The sequence below is a fragment of the Rhipicephalus microplus genome, chromosome 10 (genome assembly GCF_043290135.1).
Source record: "Rhipicephalus microplus isolate Deutch F79 chromosome 10, USDA_Rmic, whole genome shotgun sequence".
NCBI lineage: Eukaryota > Metazoa > Arthropoda > Arachnida > Ixodida > Ixodidae > Rhipicephalus > Rhipicephalus microplus.
Window position 1 is genome coordinate 30,545,434 of NC_134709.1, and position 12,057 is coordinate 30,557,490.

Here is a 12,057-nt window from a genome sequence, read left to right on the forward strand (position 1 = left end):
AGCGCAACCCAGTTTTGCGCTTCTTTGTCGTGGAATCTGGGCCGAAACTCGCGATAGAATGTTCGACGCGCGCACGCCCGGAGTTGCAACGGCTGCCGACACGGTGCCACCGCAATCGGGTTCGCGAGAGCGTCCATCACGGTCGACGGCATCCGGCGGTCTGACATACGACGATGTGGCACCTTCCACACTCTCGGCCTCACAACAATCAGCGAAGGGTCTGAGTAGAGGCTCCGTGACGCTTGAAGAGCATGCTCCGTCCGGAACTGCGACTGGGACGGCAGCCGCAGTCGTCTGCCCTTTGTTCCAAGCTTTCCGACGCTTGCCGTACTTGTGGACGCTCCGGAACTTTTTTTGCGGCAACATAGCACCGCAGTGTGTGCAAGCACTCAGAAGAGACCACCGATGTAAACAAAGCTTGGTAAAAAAAGCACGCGAACTATCACAAAAACAGCAAACTGGCAAAAAACGAAGCGCACGCCGGATGATTCTCGACACGGCGGCCGCAGATGCGCTCGCGCTTCCAAGGTTGCCAAGGTGCGCGGCGCAGCTTTGACCAGTAAGAGGTCGAGCCTGCTACCACGTGACCCGCGCAGCCAATTGCCGTTTTTCGTTTTCGTTTTTTTACTTGCTCCTCGCGCTTTTATTTTCACTCGGCGAAATACGAGACCGCGACCATCGGGAAGCCGGCTTTCTCCTCTTTCCAAAGCTACCAAAATGGCGGCCCACGGTCAACAACTTGGCGCGTTTGTGCGGCGTGAACAACACCGTTTCAGGGGCTTTTTTTTCGCACTTTTCGGCGACTAGCCTCGGCAAAAACACTATTTGCGGGATTTGTAGCGCACGTTTCGCTGTAATATTTTAGAACAAGGAAGTTGAAGGTCTGAAGATTACGAAAAAAAATAAATCAGAAAATCGCATATTTTGACCAAAATCGGCACTTTACTTGCCGCGCCCCCCCTTAAACTGTACTCTGCTATTTACAAGCGCTGTTCTGCTTCCTTTGCAGGTGCTCTCGAGGAAGATTTCCCGTACATCCGTAGCACTCCGCTCGGACCTGTAGCAGGTGGCATGATCGGGGCATTCTGTCTGATTGCCTTCCTTGTGTACTGCTACAAGAATCGCGTGACGCGGAGCTCGTCGAGCCAGTACAACCTCTCTTATCCTGCCGCTCCTCTCCAGGGGGGCCAGGTCTTCCACGATATCGACGACTCAGACTTTCACACGAGCCCCAGCCCTGGTGAGTTTCTGAGCGAAGCTTGTTACGAGTTACACATTTCAGCAGCAGCAATGGCGTTCTACAAAAAAAAAAAAAAAAAAAAAAACGGCGCAGACAAACGTATGAAAATGCAACTCTTGAAGGTGCACCATTCATGTGTGTACAGTACACACTCAGTAAATTTTTAAAGGGACCCTGAAACGGTTTTGGCGATTTTGTACAAATACATTGGGCAGCTGGACCAAGTTCTAAAGGTTTATAGACTGATTCGAGCCTTCTGCATAAACTGTAATTTATTACAACGCTTTAAAGCTGTGAATCACTGCAGATAGATGCGGCTCTGCCTAATGCGTTTTCGATCGCCCATTCACAGCCAATGTTGCTCTGGCCGCTTGACATGGCCAGAGCACATCAGCAGCCTCGTCACCGTGGCTCCTGATCTGATTGGCTGTCGTGGGCTGCAGAATGCAAGAAGTAAGATTGGCTAGTAGGGTAGCGGCACCTCTCGGAACAGATATGAACCACTTCACAATCTTCGGCTCTGTTGCCAGACAGTGTGCGTGCTGCCAGGCGCACTATGTGATGGCCTTCGAGACTGTACACAACCTTTCGGGTTGTTATCTCGGAGGTCTATACAGGTAAAAACTCGAAACGTCGAGCCCGCACATGAGAGCTCTGTGATCGCCAGCAATGCCAGCGTGCCTCAAGAGTTGAGGAGGCCAGCCAGGCAGAGGTCAGAAGGAGGGTATGATGTCATTGTTCTTAGAGGCCGTTGTACTCGGCGTGTCACCAAATTTGGGGTGCGAATAGTTTGATGAACCATTCGCACCCCCCCCCCCCCCCCTTTTTTTTTTTAAAGTTTTGTCAGCGCTAAGGCGGACGCCTTAGCGCTGACAAAACTTTAAAAAAAAAAACATTTCAGGGTCTCTTTAAAGGGGCCCTGCAACACTTTTTTAAGTAGCCATAGAATTGATTCACGAAAGGAGCTCATCGCCTCACGAATTCACTTCGGTAAAAATTTTTGGAATTCATCCAGTATGACCGGACTTGCAAAGATTTGTCACATGCTGCAGTTGCGTTCTCTTCTCTCTTCGCGACAAAAGTGCTTGGAAGCTAAGCAGATAGGGATGGCATAGGGAAGAAAATACCCCACTCATGCCTCGTGACCTTGAGCGCTTTTATCCTTTTTTTGAATATGCAGCTTTTTTAGTGTGATTGAGCGTGCACGCGTGGGCAAGTTGTGGACATTCGCGGTGGCCGGAGTAAGGACCAAGCGCCATGCTCGAATCAGCTGATACAATCGCTGTGACAAGGAATTTTTGAGCTTGTGTTGTCATTTTTTGAGAGAAGAAAAGGCAATTTTTAGCTGACATTGAGAATTTATTGTGGATTCCAGGCAGCGCGTGCTGCGTTATAACGTTTGGCTAGCGTTTTCTCGGAAGCTTCGACTACTGATCGGCAGCGTTTTTCGACCATGCTCAAAAAGTGTTGCAAGGCCCCTTTAAATGGGACCTGAAGAGACAAAGAAATTATGTTTCATTTAACAGGAGCTTCATTTACTGAGACGAACAAGGGGTACAAAATACAAGTACCCCAAGTGTTTCTGACAAAATCTTGTCAGAAACACTTGTTGGTGACGAGAAACAAATGGCCCCCCCCCCCCCCCAAAACACACACACAGCAGTTGCACCCAAGAGATTTCAGTTTACTGAGTGTGTATTGAACTTGTAATTGTCAAAAGCATTATGATCTCAAAACTTTTCTGTAGCTATTGTAAGCCATGGTGAACATTAAACTATGCCTAGGACTGTAAGACACGAGAAGAAAGAAATGGACGGTGTCAGCACTGGTGACTTTCACTCCTTTCTTCCTATTCTTAGACATAGTTTTATGTTCACCACGTCTTACCAACAAGACTCCCACTGCACACTCCTTCAGCTATTGCCATTTGAGCGTAGCCATCAAACTCAAGAATCAAACCAGCGCTTGTCATAGTCACTCGGCATCACCATGCCTTGCTTCACTTTCCGATTTTCGCCTTGCTTCCAGTGGGACCTCACAACCTCAGCCTGGCGGGCTGCACGTACGACAACAGAGTCGTGGTGTCGCCATATCGAGTCAACACGGCGTACCGGCGTCCGCCCGGCGGGGACAGCGACCACGGCTACAGCACGATGACGCCGCACGAAGACTCCGAACACCTACAGTACTTCGAGCCCCTGCTGACGAGCAAAGAGAAAGGGCGCTCGCCGCCGCCCGCACCGCAGCCCTCGCTGAGCAGTCGCGCCTCCTCGCCTGCCCAGCAACAACAGCTGACGCAGTTTCTAGACCCCTCCATCACGAGGATTCCCAAAAACCCAACGTCCGTCGGGAGGCGGAACTCCTTCCAAGCCTGCGTGGAGGTGCACGCTGTGCGATGAACGCTTCCAGTCACTCTCATCGCCCTTGCGTGGTGTGCACCATAGCTGTGTGGGCATAGACAAACATTTACTGCCAAGACGGTGTGATTTACCGACCCCGAGAGGCTTTCGCCCTGAAGGAGGTGACACTAGCCAGTATTTGTGGAGTGATTACGTTTCCGGGACCGTGTACCGCTCATGCACCGTGCCACATATACGCGGTTGCAAAAAACACTTTCACTGCCAAGGGGGTGCGTGTGGTCTAGGTGCACATCGGTGTCAACATTTGTGGGTGGTTATAGTATCTCATGGGTGTTTGCAGTGGAGACCGCTCCTCCATGCATCAGACGGTCTAGGTTTGGTTGTCATCCATTGTGAAGGCTTTGCCGTATCACACAAAACATGTTGGGAAGATTACAAAGTGTGAGGGTACGCGAGCATTTTTTAATTATTTTCGTGCCACGGTTGTTGCCCTCTCTCGACTAGTGCTTCTCATTTCATCAATTCATCGTGTACATTACTTTCATGCCGCACATCAGCCGTGCTGGGCATGCTGGAAGTGCAAATGAGGCCGATTTTTTCATTGTTTGGTGCAGTGGGCAGTCGGTCGCTTAATTCACAAGTTGGCAGCTTCATCCTTCAACTTGGAACTGAAAATGAAGTGTACTAGAATGTGTGGGGGAAAAAAAAAGAAAGAAAAGAGCAACAAAGACGACGGCCGGTTGCTTTTCTGGTGTTAAGGTGATTTTTAAGAGCTGACAGTGCAAGCGAGAAATCATCTGTCGAGTGCTGTACGTAAAAGCAGCTGTGTGCTTTGCCAGTTTATGCAGCCACATGCCATGATTTTTTAGGGGGCGCAAAGCATGTCTGCTGCATCGAGTGAAACGCATAAAATGACCCAGAGGTGCACTATCCCGCAGTCACCGATACTGTTCTGTTGTGAAGTGCCGATCAACGCATATGTGCAGGGTAGTACAGTGTGAAAAGAAGCAGAAACTGATTATTCTCTTTTTACGATTATCACAAACTGGGCAACAGCTAGGTCAGCTGTTGCCCAGTAGGTTTCCTGTAGATGGGATCTGCTTTCTTATTCTTTGCTTCCTCTTCAGAAGGGAGTTAAGTTTATGAATGCAAACAAATTGTTTCCTTTACCATTGTTCCTTCCTGTAACTCTGTAGAAAGACCTGGGTACTGTTGGATGCTTTTTTTTCTTTTTTTTTTACAGTGACATAACGTTTCTGGTAAGGCAGCTTGCATGCAGTTAGTTACCCAGTATGACTTGTTTTCAGCTAAGGTTGTTATAATTTACATCAAGGAATTTCTCGCAGCACCATTTTCATTGCTTCTTGGTACGAGTGCGAGAGATAAATGAATGTGTGTATCAGCTCTGACACCGAATTCTCAGATTTGCTGCAAACTCTGCACCAGATGAGCATCCTCGAAACGTCAAATTTATACCGTATTTCAGCTTTTCCGAAGTTCTCAGGTGAATCGGTGCAAAGTGGTGTGTAGCAAACAAGAGACCGAAAGCCAGTACGCTCCCTCCTTTTTTTTTTTTTCTTAAGTTCTCGTACTTGATTGAGTGTGTTTTTTTTGTGTGTGTGTGTGTGTATGTGTGTAAATAGCAGGGGCATAGCCAGGAGGTGGCACAAAAGGCCCTTGCCCCCCACCCCCCCCTCACTCCCACCCTGAAGTTTTTCTGCCATGTAATAGCAAAAATGGGCATTCGAAAGGGATGCCCTTCCTAAAACCAAACCAAGACGTATCCCCCCCCCCCCCCCAAAAAATTCCGGCCACGCTCTGGTACATAGCAATGTTTCGTTTTTTATTTATTTATTTAAGTGGGCAGCTAGAATATTGGCCGGATAACCTGTTTGAAGGCAGTAAAACCTTTATTCAATTGAAATTTTAGTTTATTTCATGGCTAAATTGCCCGTTGTTGAATGCTGATGCAAAACACAGACAAGCACACACATCTGGGCTGTCACTGTTGAGCTGTACTACTGCTACACAGCCTTGTGCATTTGCACGGCGAACAAAGCACGCTCCTTGTGATGTCCTGACAGCTTGGGCCTTTGCCAAGTTTCGAGCATCGCGGACGACATCAACGTTACATCGCTGTCCGTTAGTTATAAGAACTTCCAAGGTGCTTTATTCGTTGTTCTAAGGTTGTTAAGCAACCCCGTTTGTTTGCTTGAATTTTGTCACTAGCTCACTTTTCCAAATGAACAGGGGCTGGGGCGAATTCGTGGAAGCATTCAAAAATGGGTGTTCGTGTGGAAAGTTTCCTTGGCACTATATTTTGAAGGCGCCCTTACAGCCAGCAGCGGTCACATCCCTCATTGTGTTTGTTCTGTGATGAAATACTGGCCAGTAGCATGCTCTACATTAGAAGGAAGTGAATAGTAAAAGATTCGAAAAAATACGGTTTTCCGTGGGTTTGCATTGTACCCTGCTCATAGCGCTATCATGGGGCAGTGCAACTTGATATATATTTTGAGATGTGCCACTGTTAGTTTGAGGCTGTATTACTATTGATCATCAACAAAATTTTCTTGTATTTACAGAGCAATCACAGGTCTGCCAAGACCAGTTTTCATGCACAAACAAGGCAAAAATTAAGGAATAGAAGTTACAATCCAGGTTTAGAACAACCTAATTTCGTAGTGCAAGAATTTAGTGTGAAATGAAGATTCCATTAAAAGCAGCTATAAACATTTTCAAAAACTGTCACGCCAATACAAAGGCCATTTGCTTTAGTCTGCTGCATTCGGACACATTTTTCTTTCTTAACTATAAGAACCAGTGTAGGGAAGTGATAGGCTTTACAGGGCCATTAGTTTTGTACTGCATTGTTCAGCTGGAACAGGTTGGAAAGTTGGGCCACAAACAGGCAGCAGACATCCAAAGCCCCCTTCAAGCTTTAGTTAGAAGGAAATGACACTTCGCTTCCCGCGGAGGCGTTTTGAAGTCTCTTCAATGCTTTCGTTGTGCAGGAGATGTGAGCCCACGATCAGACACCACCCATTTATCTTGCTTTACACTGTGCTTACTTTTGACACCTGTACATAACATGTTGTACATATAGTAATGATATGCAAGACAGTGTTCCCTATGTTTTGTCTGACCCCCTGTCATTTATGCTCTGTACATACGAGTCTACTCAGGTTGACAGTGTCTGAATGTGTTGTCCATTGTGCCAACACGATTGCCGGCTTTTACGCGCTATAGCAACATTTTCTAAGTTATTTTTCAGAGTTCTAGCTGTTACTGGGATGTTGGTGCTCCCCAGAAAGGCCAGCTCTACCGCTGGCACCTTTTTGTTTGTTTGTTTTTCAGGACTTGTCCTGAAAGTGGGAACACATCAAGTGTTCTTTTTCTTTTTGAGCCGTCAAGCAGAACGAAAAGTCTATGTGCGTGTGAGTAAATTATTCTATGAAGAATGTAATCAACAACTGTGGTTTGCACAATTTCTTCCCTTTGCAAACCTTTTGCGCAAAAGTATGTGTGTGTTCTATGCAATGCAAACTTGTGTCGGGGTCCTTCCTCGCCGTCAGTATTGTAAACTTCTTTCAGCACACCTCTGATGACTATGCACAGACGTTTCCTTGTTACGCATCGTTAGCAGGCTTGGATTTAACCATGCGCAGTTTTTGACATGTGCCTTTTTTTGCTCGAAATGATGCAGAGATCGTTTTGGAGAGAAACTCGTAGACTCGTTAGGCTTCTCATTAAGTTTGCCCCTGCCCAAAGCATGTCGACCATCCCGCAGGTACTATTGACACTTTGTATTTCAAGTTGGAAGTGAACTTGTTAGTCAATTGCATTTCAGTGACGCAACCCAAAAGGCACATGATTTTGTTCAACATAGTATAGCACTAGTGTCTTTTGCTAATAAAGTCTGGCAGAATAAAGAACAATTTATGAACAAACAAACTCTGCTTTCTCTTTTTATTATTTATTTAAATGAAGCAACAGCAAAAGCTAACAGATACTCAACACGTCAATACTATGCCTTCTTTTATATTTCAAAATCCTAATTTCATTACTAAGCCTTCCCGAGGAAACCAAGAGAAGACGCAATACTTCAGAAACACTGACATGGTAGAAAAATAAACAATAAAAAAGAGATAAATGATAAGAGTTCTGCTACTTGTACAAGGCTGGTGCAACGAACTAGAAGGTTCCAGGGATGAAGGCTTTGTAAGGCTTGACTCCGGATGGAAAAACTCGCACAGCGATGGGTCAGCATGAAAGCACCAACGGCCGGTCAATGACCATGGTAGAGCACGCCTAACTATTCCAGAGGTTGGCACATACCACCAGCCAAGCGCCTGGCCACTTGCGGACGACACTTCGAAAGGAGATGCATCACACGAGAACACTTTCTGCGGTAAATTCGATGGTGCAGGAGAAAGATTGATGCGGAGATGAGGCGGTTCATCGTTGTCAAAGGTGTTTGGGATGGACAAATCGGTTCATCGTCCGTCCGGCAGGATCTGCCTCGACGCGCCGTACGGCGTCATTCCGGCCTGAGATGCGCCCTTGTTGGTGCCAGACTGCAGTCCGATGATGGTCTTGCCCAGCTGCAGTTTCTCCGTGGTGAAGTCCCGCGGGTTCTCGTTGGCTACCTTGACTCCAATCGTGGGACCCGGGTATCCCTTTTTCTTTGCCTGCACGATAGGAGGGTCGTGCGCTCAATTTTCAGAAGAAGGTGCACAGTCGTGCTCAATGCGACGCGTGGCCTCACGAGTTCAAAGGTTGCGCATGGCTTTCACTCTCCCTTATTTTCCTTACTAAATGCGGTTCTCTCACTTGGGTGTGACCAAAGCATGACCTGTCTCATATAGCCTGTCTACCATCAATTTCACAAGTGAACCTTGCGCATTCATTTTATTCTCCAATAAGGAACCTATGATGGCAAAGTTAATAACAAGAGCATTCCTGAAGAATTGCTTACACACGTGAAATGATCAGTGGTGCTGAATGCGGGTTGCTACACTGTGGCCAAGGTTGAAGAGGCCCCAAGCCTATACAGTACCGCTGCCAAACAAGAAACTGATTTGGGAAATACGGCTAGTCGAAACAGTATTTATGTCGCTGACTGTTTTCTATGTCGGCGCCACTGTGCAGTGTTGACACCGTTTTGGTCATAAGCTGTATTTTGCCAGATGTATTGCATGCGACTGTACATGGTGCATTTACAGCCTCGGAAAATAACACACAAGTCAATGATGTAATCAAGGCATGAAGATCCCCCTTAAACCTTTTGATGCAATTAAATTTTAAAGTGGGTTTTCATACTAGGTTACATTATGTTCACTTTGTCGAGCATTGTTTCATAATTAGCATAACCAGCTCTTTAGCCGTGCTTTACTAGTGTTCGCTGCAGCTTAGGTTAGATTTTCCTTAGTGGTCTTGGACCAAAACGCCTAAATCATGCTTAATGGTTTGCTTAATGGTTCAGTGCTTATCACTGCATGGATAGCCCAACGTTAAATGCAGTACACTCAGTAGTTCCTGCATGGTTTACATACTGTGCAAGAGTTGCTTTATCTATTGTAATCACGCTTTTTCTCTTTTTTTTTCTGCCATATGTGGAAATGTGCGACATAATGGGGAGAAGCACTACAGAGAAATAGAAGCTTCAAACCCATTAAGCTTTTCAGTGTTGCCGGGCCAATATTTTCATCATTTACGACACTTTACAGCACTTAATACATTTTCTATCACTGCCTTTGTGTTATAGCTTATCTGCTTCTCATAGCAAGTATGTATTTAATATGCCTACCACCAAGATTTTCCAGTGAAATCATGTTATTGACAGCTACTGTCAATAGGTTATCTCCAGCACTTCATACACCATAAAACCTCAAGAAACATAGTTCTCGCATCAATGCATGTGATATTATTGAAATGCCACTGTTCTCCTTACCATCTGTACATGAAATATGAATGACTTACCAGACCACCTAATGCAAACATGCAGTTGACAACCTGCAAATCGGTAAAACAGGCATTAGTGTGGGCTCATTGACTAGCACACTGGTATTTTGTTTACCATGTAGAGGTTTTTCCTTTCGTACAAATCATTCACTTGGAAGAGGTCATGCGATTTGAGCCCATAACTTTCGCAAGCCTTGAGAAACATCTCCAAGTTCTCCCTCTGCGAAAACATTTTTTTTTTAGTTTCCATCGTTAGCAAGCACATGTGGCGGAGCTGATGAATGAATGCGACACTACACAATGAACTGCCACGTCAGTCATGCAAATATGACATTAACATCAATATAAAAAATAAAAAGTCTACCTGTTTAAATGGTGCTTTCATCGTGTTAATTTTTGGCACAGAACCGGGGTGAAGTTTGTTAATAAGCCTGCAAAAGAAAATGATAAAAGCCAACACAAGTTATGCAGCAGTTAGAACATTGTATATTATTATATTGAAGTGCAGCAATACAGGGATTTTTTTTTAGGGAGGCTAAGATTTGCTACTATGGGTGGCAATTCTTGGCAGCATTGCGGAATAGACGGGGGGGGGGGGGGGGGTCGACTTTCCGAAATTTTTGTGTGCACGTATACACGCGCACATACGAGCACATGCACGAACATACATAAAGACCCACCCACTCTGGCAAAAGTTTCTGGCTACGCCCCTGCTAATGAAAATTTCACAATTTATGTCACATTGGTTATGGCTCAATAACGCTAACGGTGGCCTCAATGCCATAAATATTGTTATGTTAAGCGGTACGTTATGAAAAGTGTTGATGCGATACTGGTTTTAGTTCAGGCTTTTACGATAGCAAGACGCTCTGAGCAGTCCTGCTAGCAAGTGTTTGCGCGCGTAGAAGTGCAAGTTCCGGACGATGCCGCGCTTACGTGCAAAGCGCCGTCCCATCTTTCAAGACGTCCGCGAAGTCCAGCTGGTCCTGAAATCCTTTCTCCGAGTTCGGTGGCTCCAGGTCAAGCTGAGTGACCGCCTTAATCCAGTCCAGAGCCTCGACGGCTCGCGGCATTTCGAACTTCGCCTGCGCCTGCACGGAAATCGCGACATCGGACTCTGCGCGACATGGTATGTGACACAATCCGAACACCTTATCCCGTTTTATCTCGGGCGCGTTTTCACATTCGGCAATGCACCAGTGTATAAGCATACTGCAGGCTTGGCAACACTTTCAACATCGGTGGTTCGTTCCTTCCGAGTTGTGAGGGCACGTCTGGAGGCCAGTCGCTCGCGCGGGATTTTTTTTCCTTTATTTTCGCGCGTGTTTTTCCGGAGTGAAAAGAAACCGTGTCGCGGACTTAACGACGTTTCAAGGCTTAATTACACCGCTGCACCCAAACGTAGTACGTACTACCCTTGCTAGCCGGAAACAATATTAAGAATCCGTCGCGAACAAGCGATGACAAGCGTCCACCTTCGCGCGACCAACTGAAGAAGATAAAAATTGAAAAAAAAAAAACACAGGTAGGGCGGATCGGCACCCTTGTCTTTGCTTCATAGAGCGGCTCGTTTTTTGAAGCACTCACACTCTCGTTAACGAAAACGCATACCGTCCCGCCGACGGGCGCGCATTTTTTTTTTTTTTTTTTCGGCAACGTGAATGACCATTTGCGAACGAAACGAAGCGTGACAGCGCGCGCTTGGCGTCGATGCTGTAATATAGCGTACAACCAACCGGTCTGACAGCAGTCTCAGCGGCGTGTACGTCGTTCCGTTTTGTACCTGCGCCCGATCGAAGAGTCAGTTACAGCAGGAGGGGTGTGCTTACCTTTAGCATGCATTCCCGGCTTAATCCATACGCGGGACCCTGGAACGCAGCCATTGTGTGTGTAGCCAGCCACGAAATACCCGTCACTTTTGTTTTTTAACGGACTATCCGAGGCACCGAACAACGCCAGACGGCGCGAGGAGGGATATTTTTTTTTACCCGTCGCTACCGCCGAGCTGGGCCCACCGCGCCGCCAGACCGGGGAGATTTGCAAGCGCTGGGCGTGCACGCCGTAAGATGGCGACGGTGGTGGACGTCGCCGATCGACCAATCGTAAAAGTCGTTGCTGGCTGGCCGCGCTTTTTCGGCCAATGGGAGCTTGTCTTTCATTTGGAGTTTGGAATATTTGCGTCACCCGTTGCTGCATGCGCGCAAAAAGCGGCGGCGAAGCAACAAGTGTCCGACCGACGGACAGACTTGCTGCGCCGGTTGCCTGCGAGGGGTGAAAGTGCCTCTCTCTCTCTCTTCTCGCTTACTTTTTTTTTGTCTTTATCTCTAGACCGTTTTTACTTCCGCTGGCCCTCCCGCGTACTCGCGCTCTAGGGGCCGCGAAAAGAAATGCCGATAAACCGGAGTATTTTACGCGCGACAGCATTCGTTTTCGCGTGGTCAAGTGTTTCGAGTCCAAAATCATGCGCTTTCGTGCGAGAGAGTTGAGGGAAAG

At 46.9% G+C, this 12,057-nt stretch overlaps 2 protein-coding genes across 2 annotated transcripts in view; one reads left to right on the plus strand and one right to left on the minus strand.

Moving 5' to 3' along the window:
* The window catches only part of LOC119180616 (VWFA and cache domain-containing protein 1), a 73,564-nt gene extending 69,711 nt beyond the window's left edge, over nt 1-3,853 (plus strand). The window contains exons 27-28 of the mRNA XM_037431727.2: nt 1,010-1,240; nt 3,269-3,853. Coding sequence (XP_037287624.2) covers nt 1,010-1,240; nt 3,269-3,639 — 602 coding nt within the window. The 3' untranslated portion in view covers nt 3,640-3,853. The remainder of the gene's footprint in view (nt 1-1,009; nt 1,241-3,268) is intronic.
* Nucleotides 3,854-7,555: 3,702 nt separating this feature from the next.
* On the minus strand, nt 7,556-11,709 carry LOC119181440 (calponin-2). The gene is made up of 6 exons (XM_037432693.2): nt 11,394-11,709; nt 10,501-10,655; nt 9,929-9,995; nt 9,680-9,784; nt 9,583-9,615; nt 7,556-8,291 (listed from the first exon to the last, which is right to left on the minus strand). The coding sequence occupies exons 1-6, from the start codon at nt 11,445-11,447 to the stop codon at nt 8,097-8,099; spliced, it is 609 nt and encodes a 202-aa protein (XP_037288590.1). The 5' UTR covers nt 11,448-11,709; the 3' UTR covers nt 7,556-8,096.
* Nucleotides 11,710-12,057: the final 348 nt, after the last annotated feature.

Bases quoted from the DNA above. Each gene is read 5' to 3' on its own strand.
- LOC119181440 (XM_037432693.2), bottom strand. From the start codon at position 11,447: ATGGCTGCGTTCCAGGGTCCCGCGTATGGATTAAGCCGGGAATGCATG. The intron at 9,616-9,679 runs GTAAACAAAATA...ACCGATTTGCAG, and splicing joins AAAGGAAAAACCTCTACATG to GTTGTCAACTGCATGTTTGC. The intron at 8,292-9,582 runs GTAAGTCATTCA...CCTATCGTGCAG, and splicing joins TGTTTGCATTAGGTGGTCTG to GCAAAGAAAAAGGGATACCC.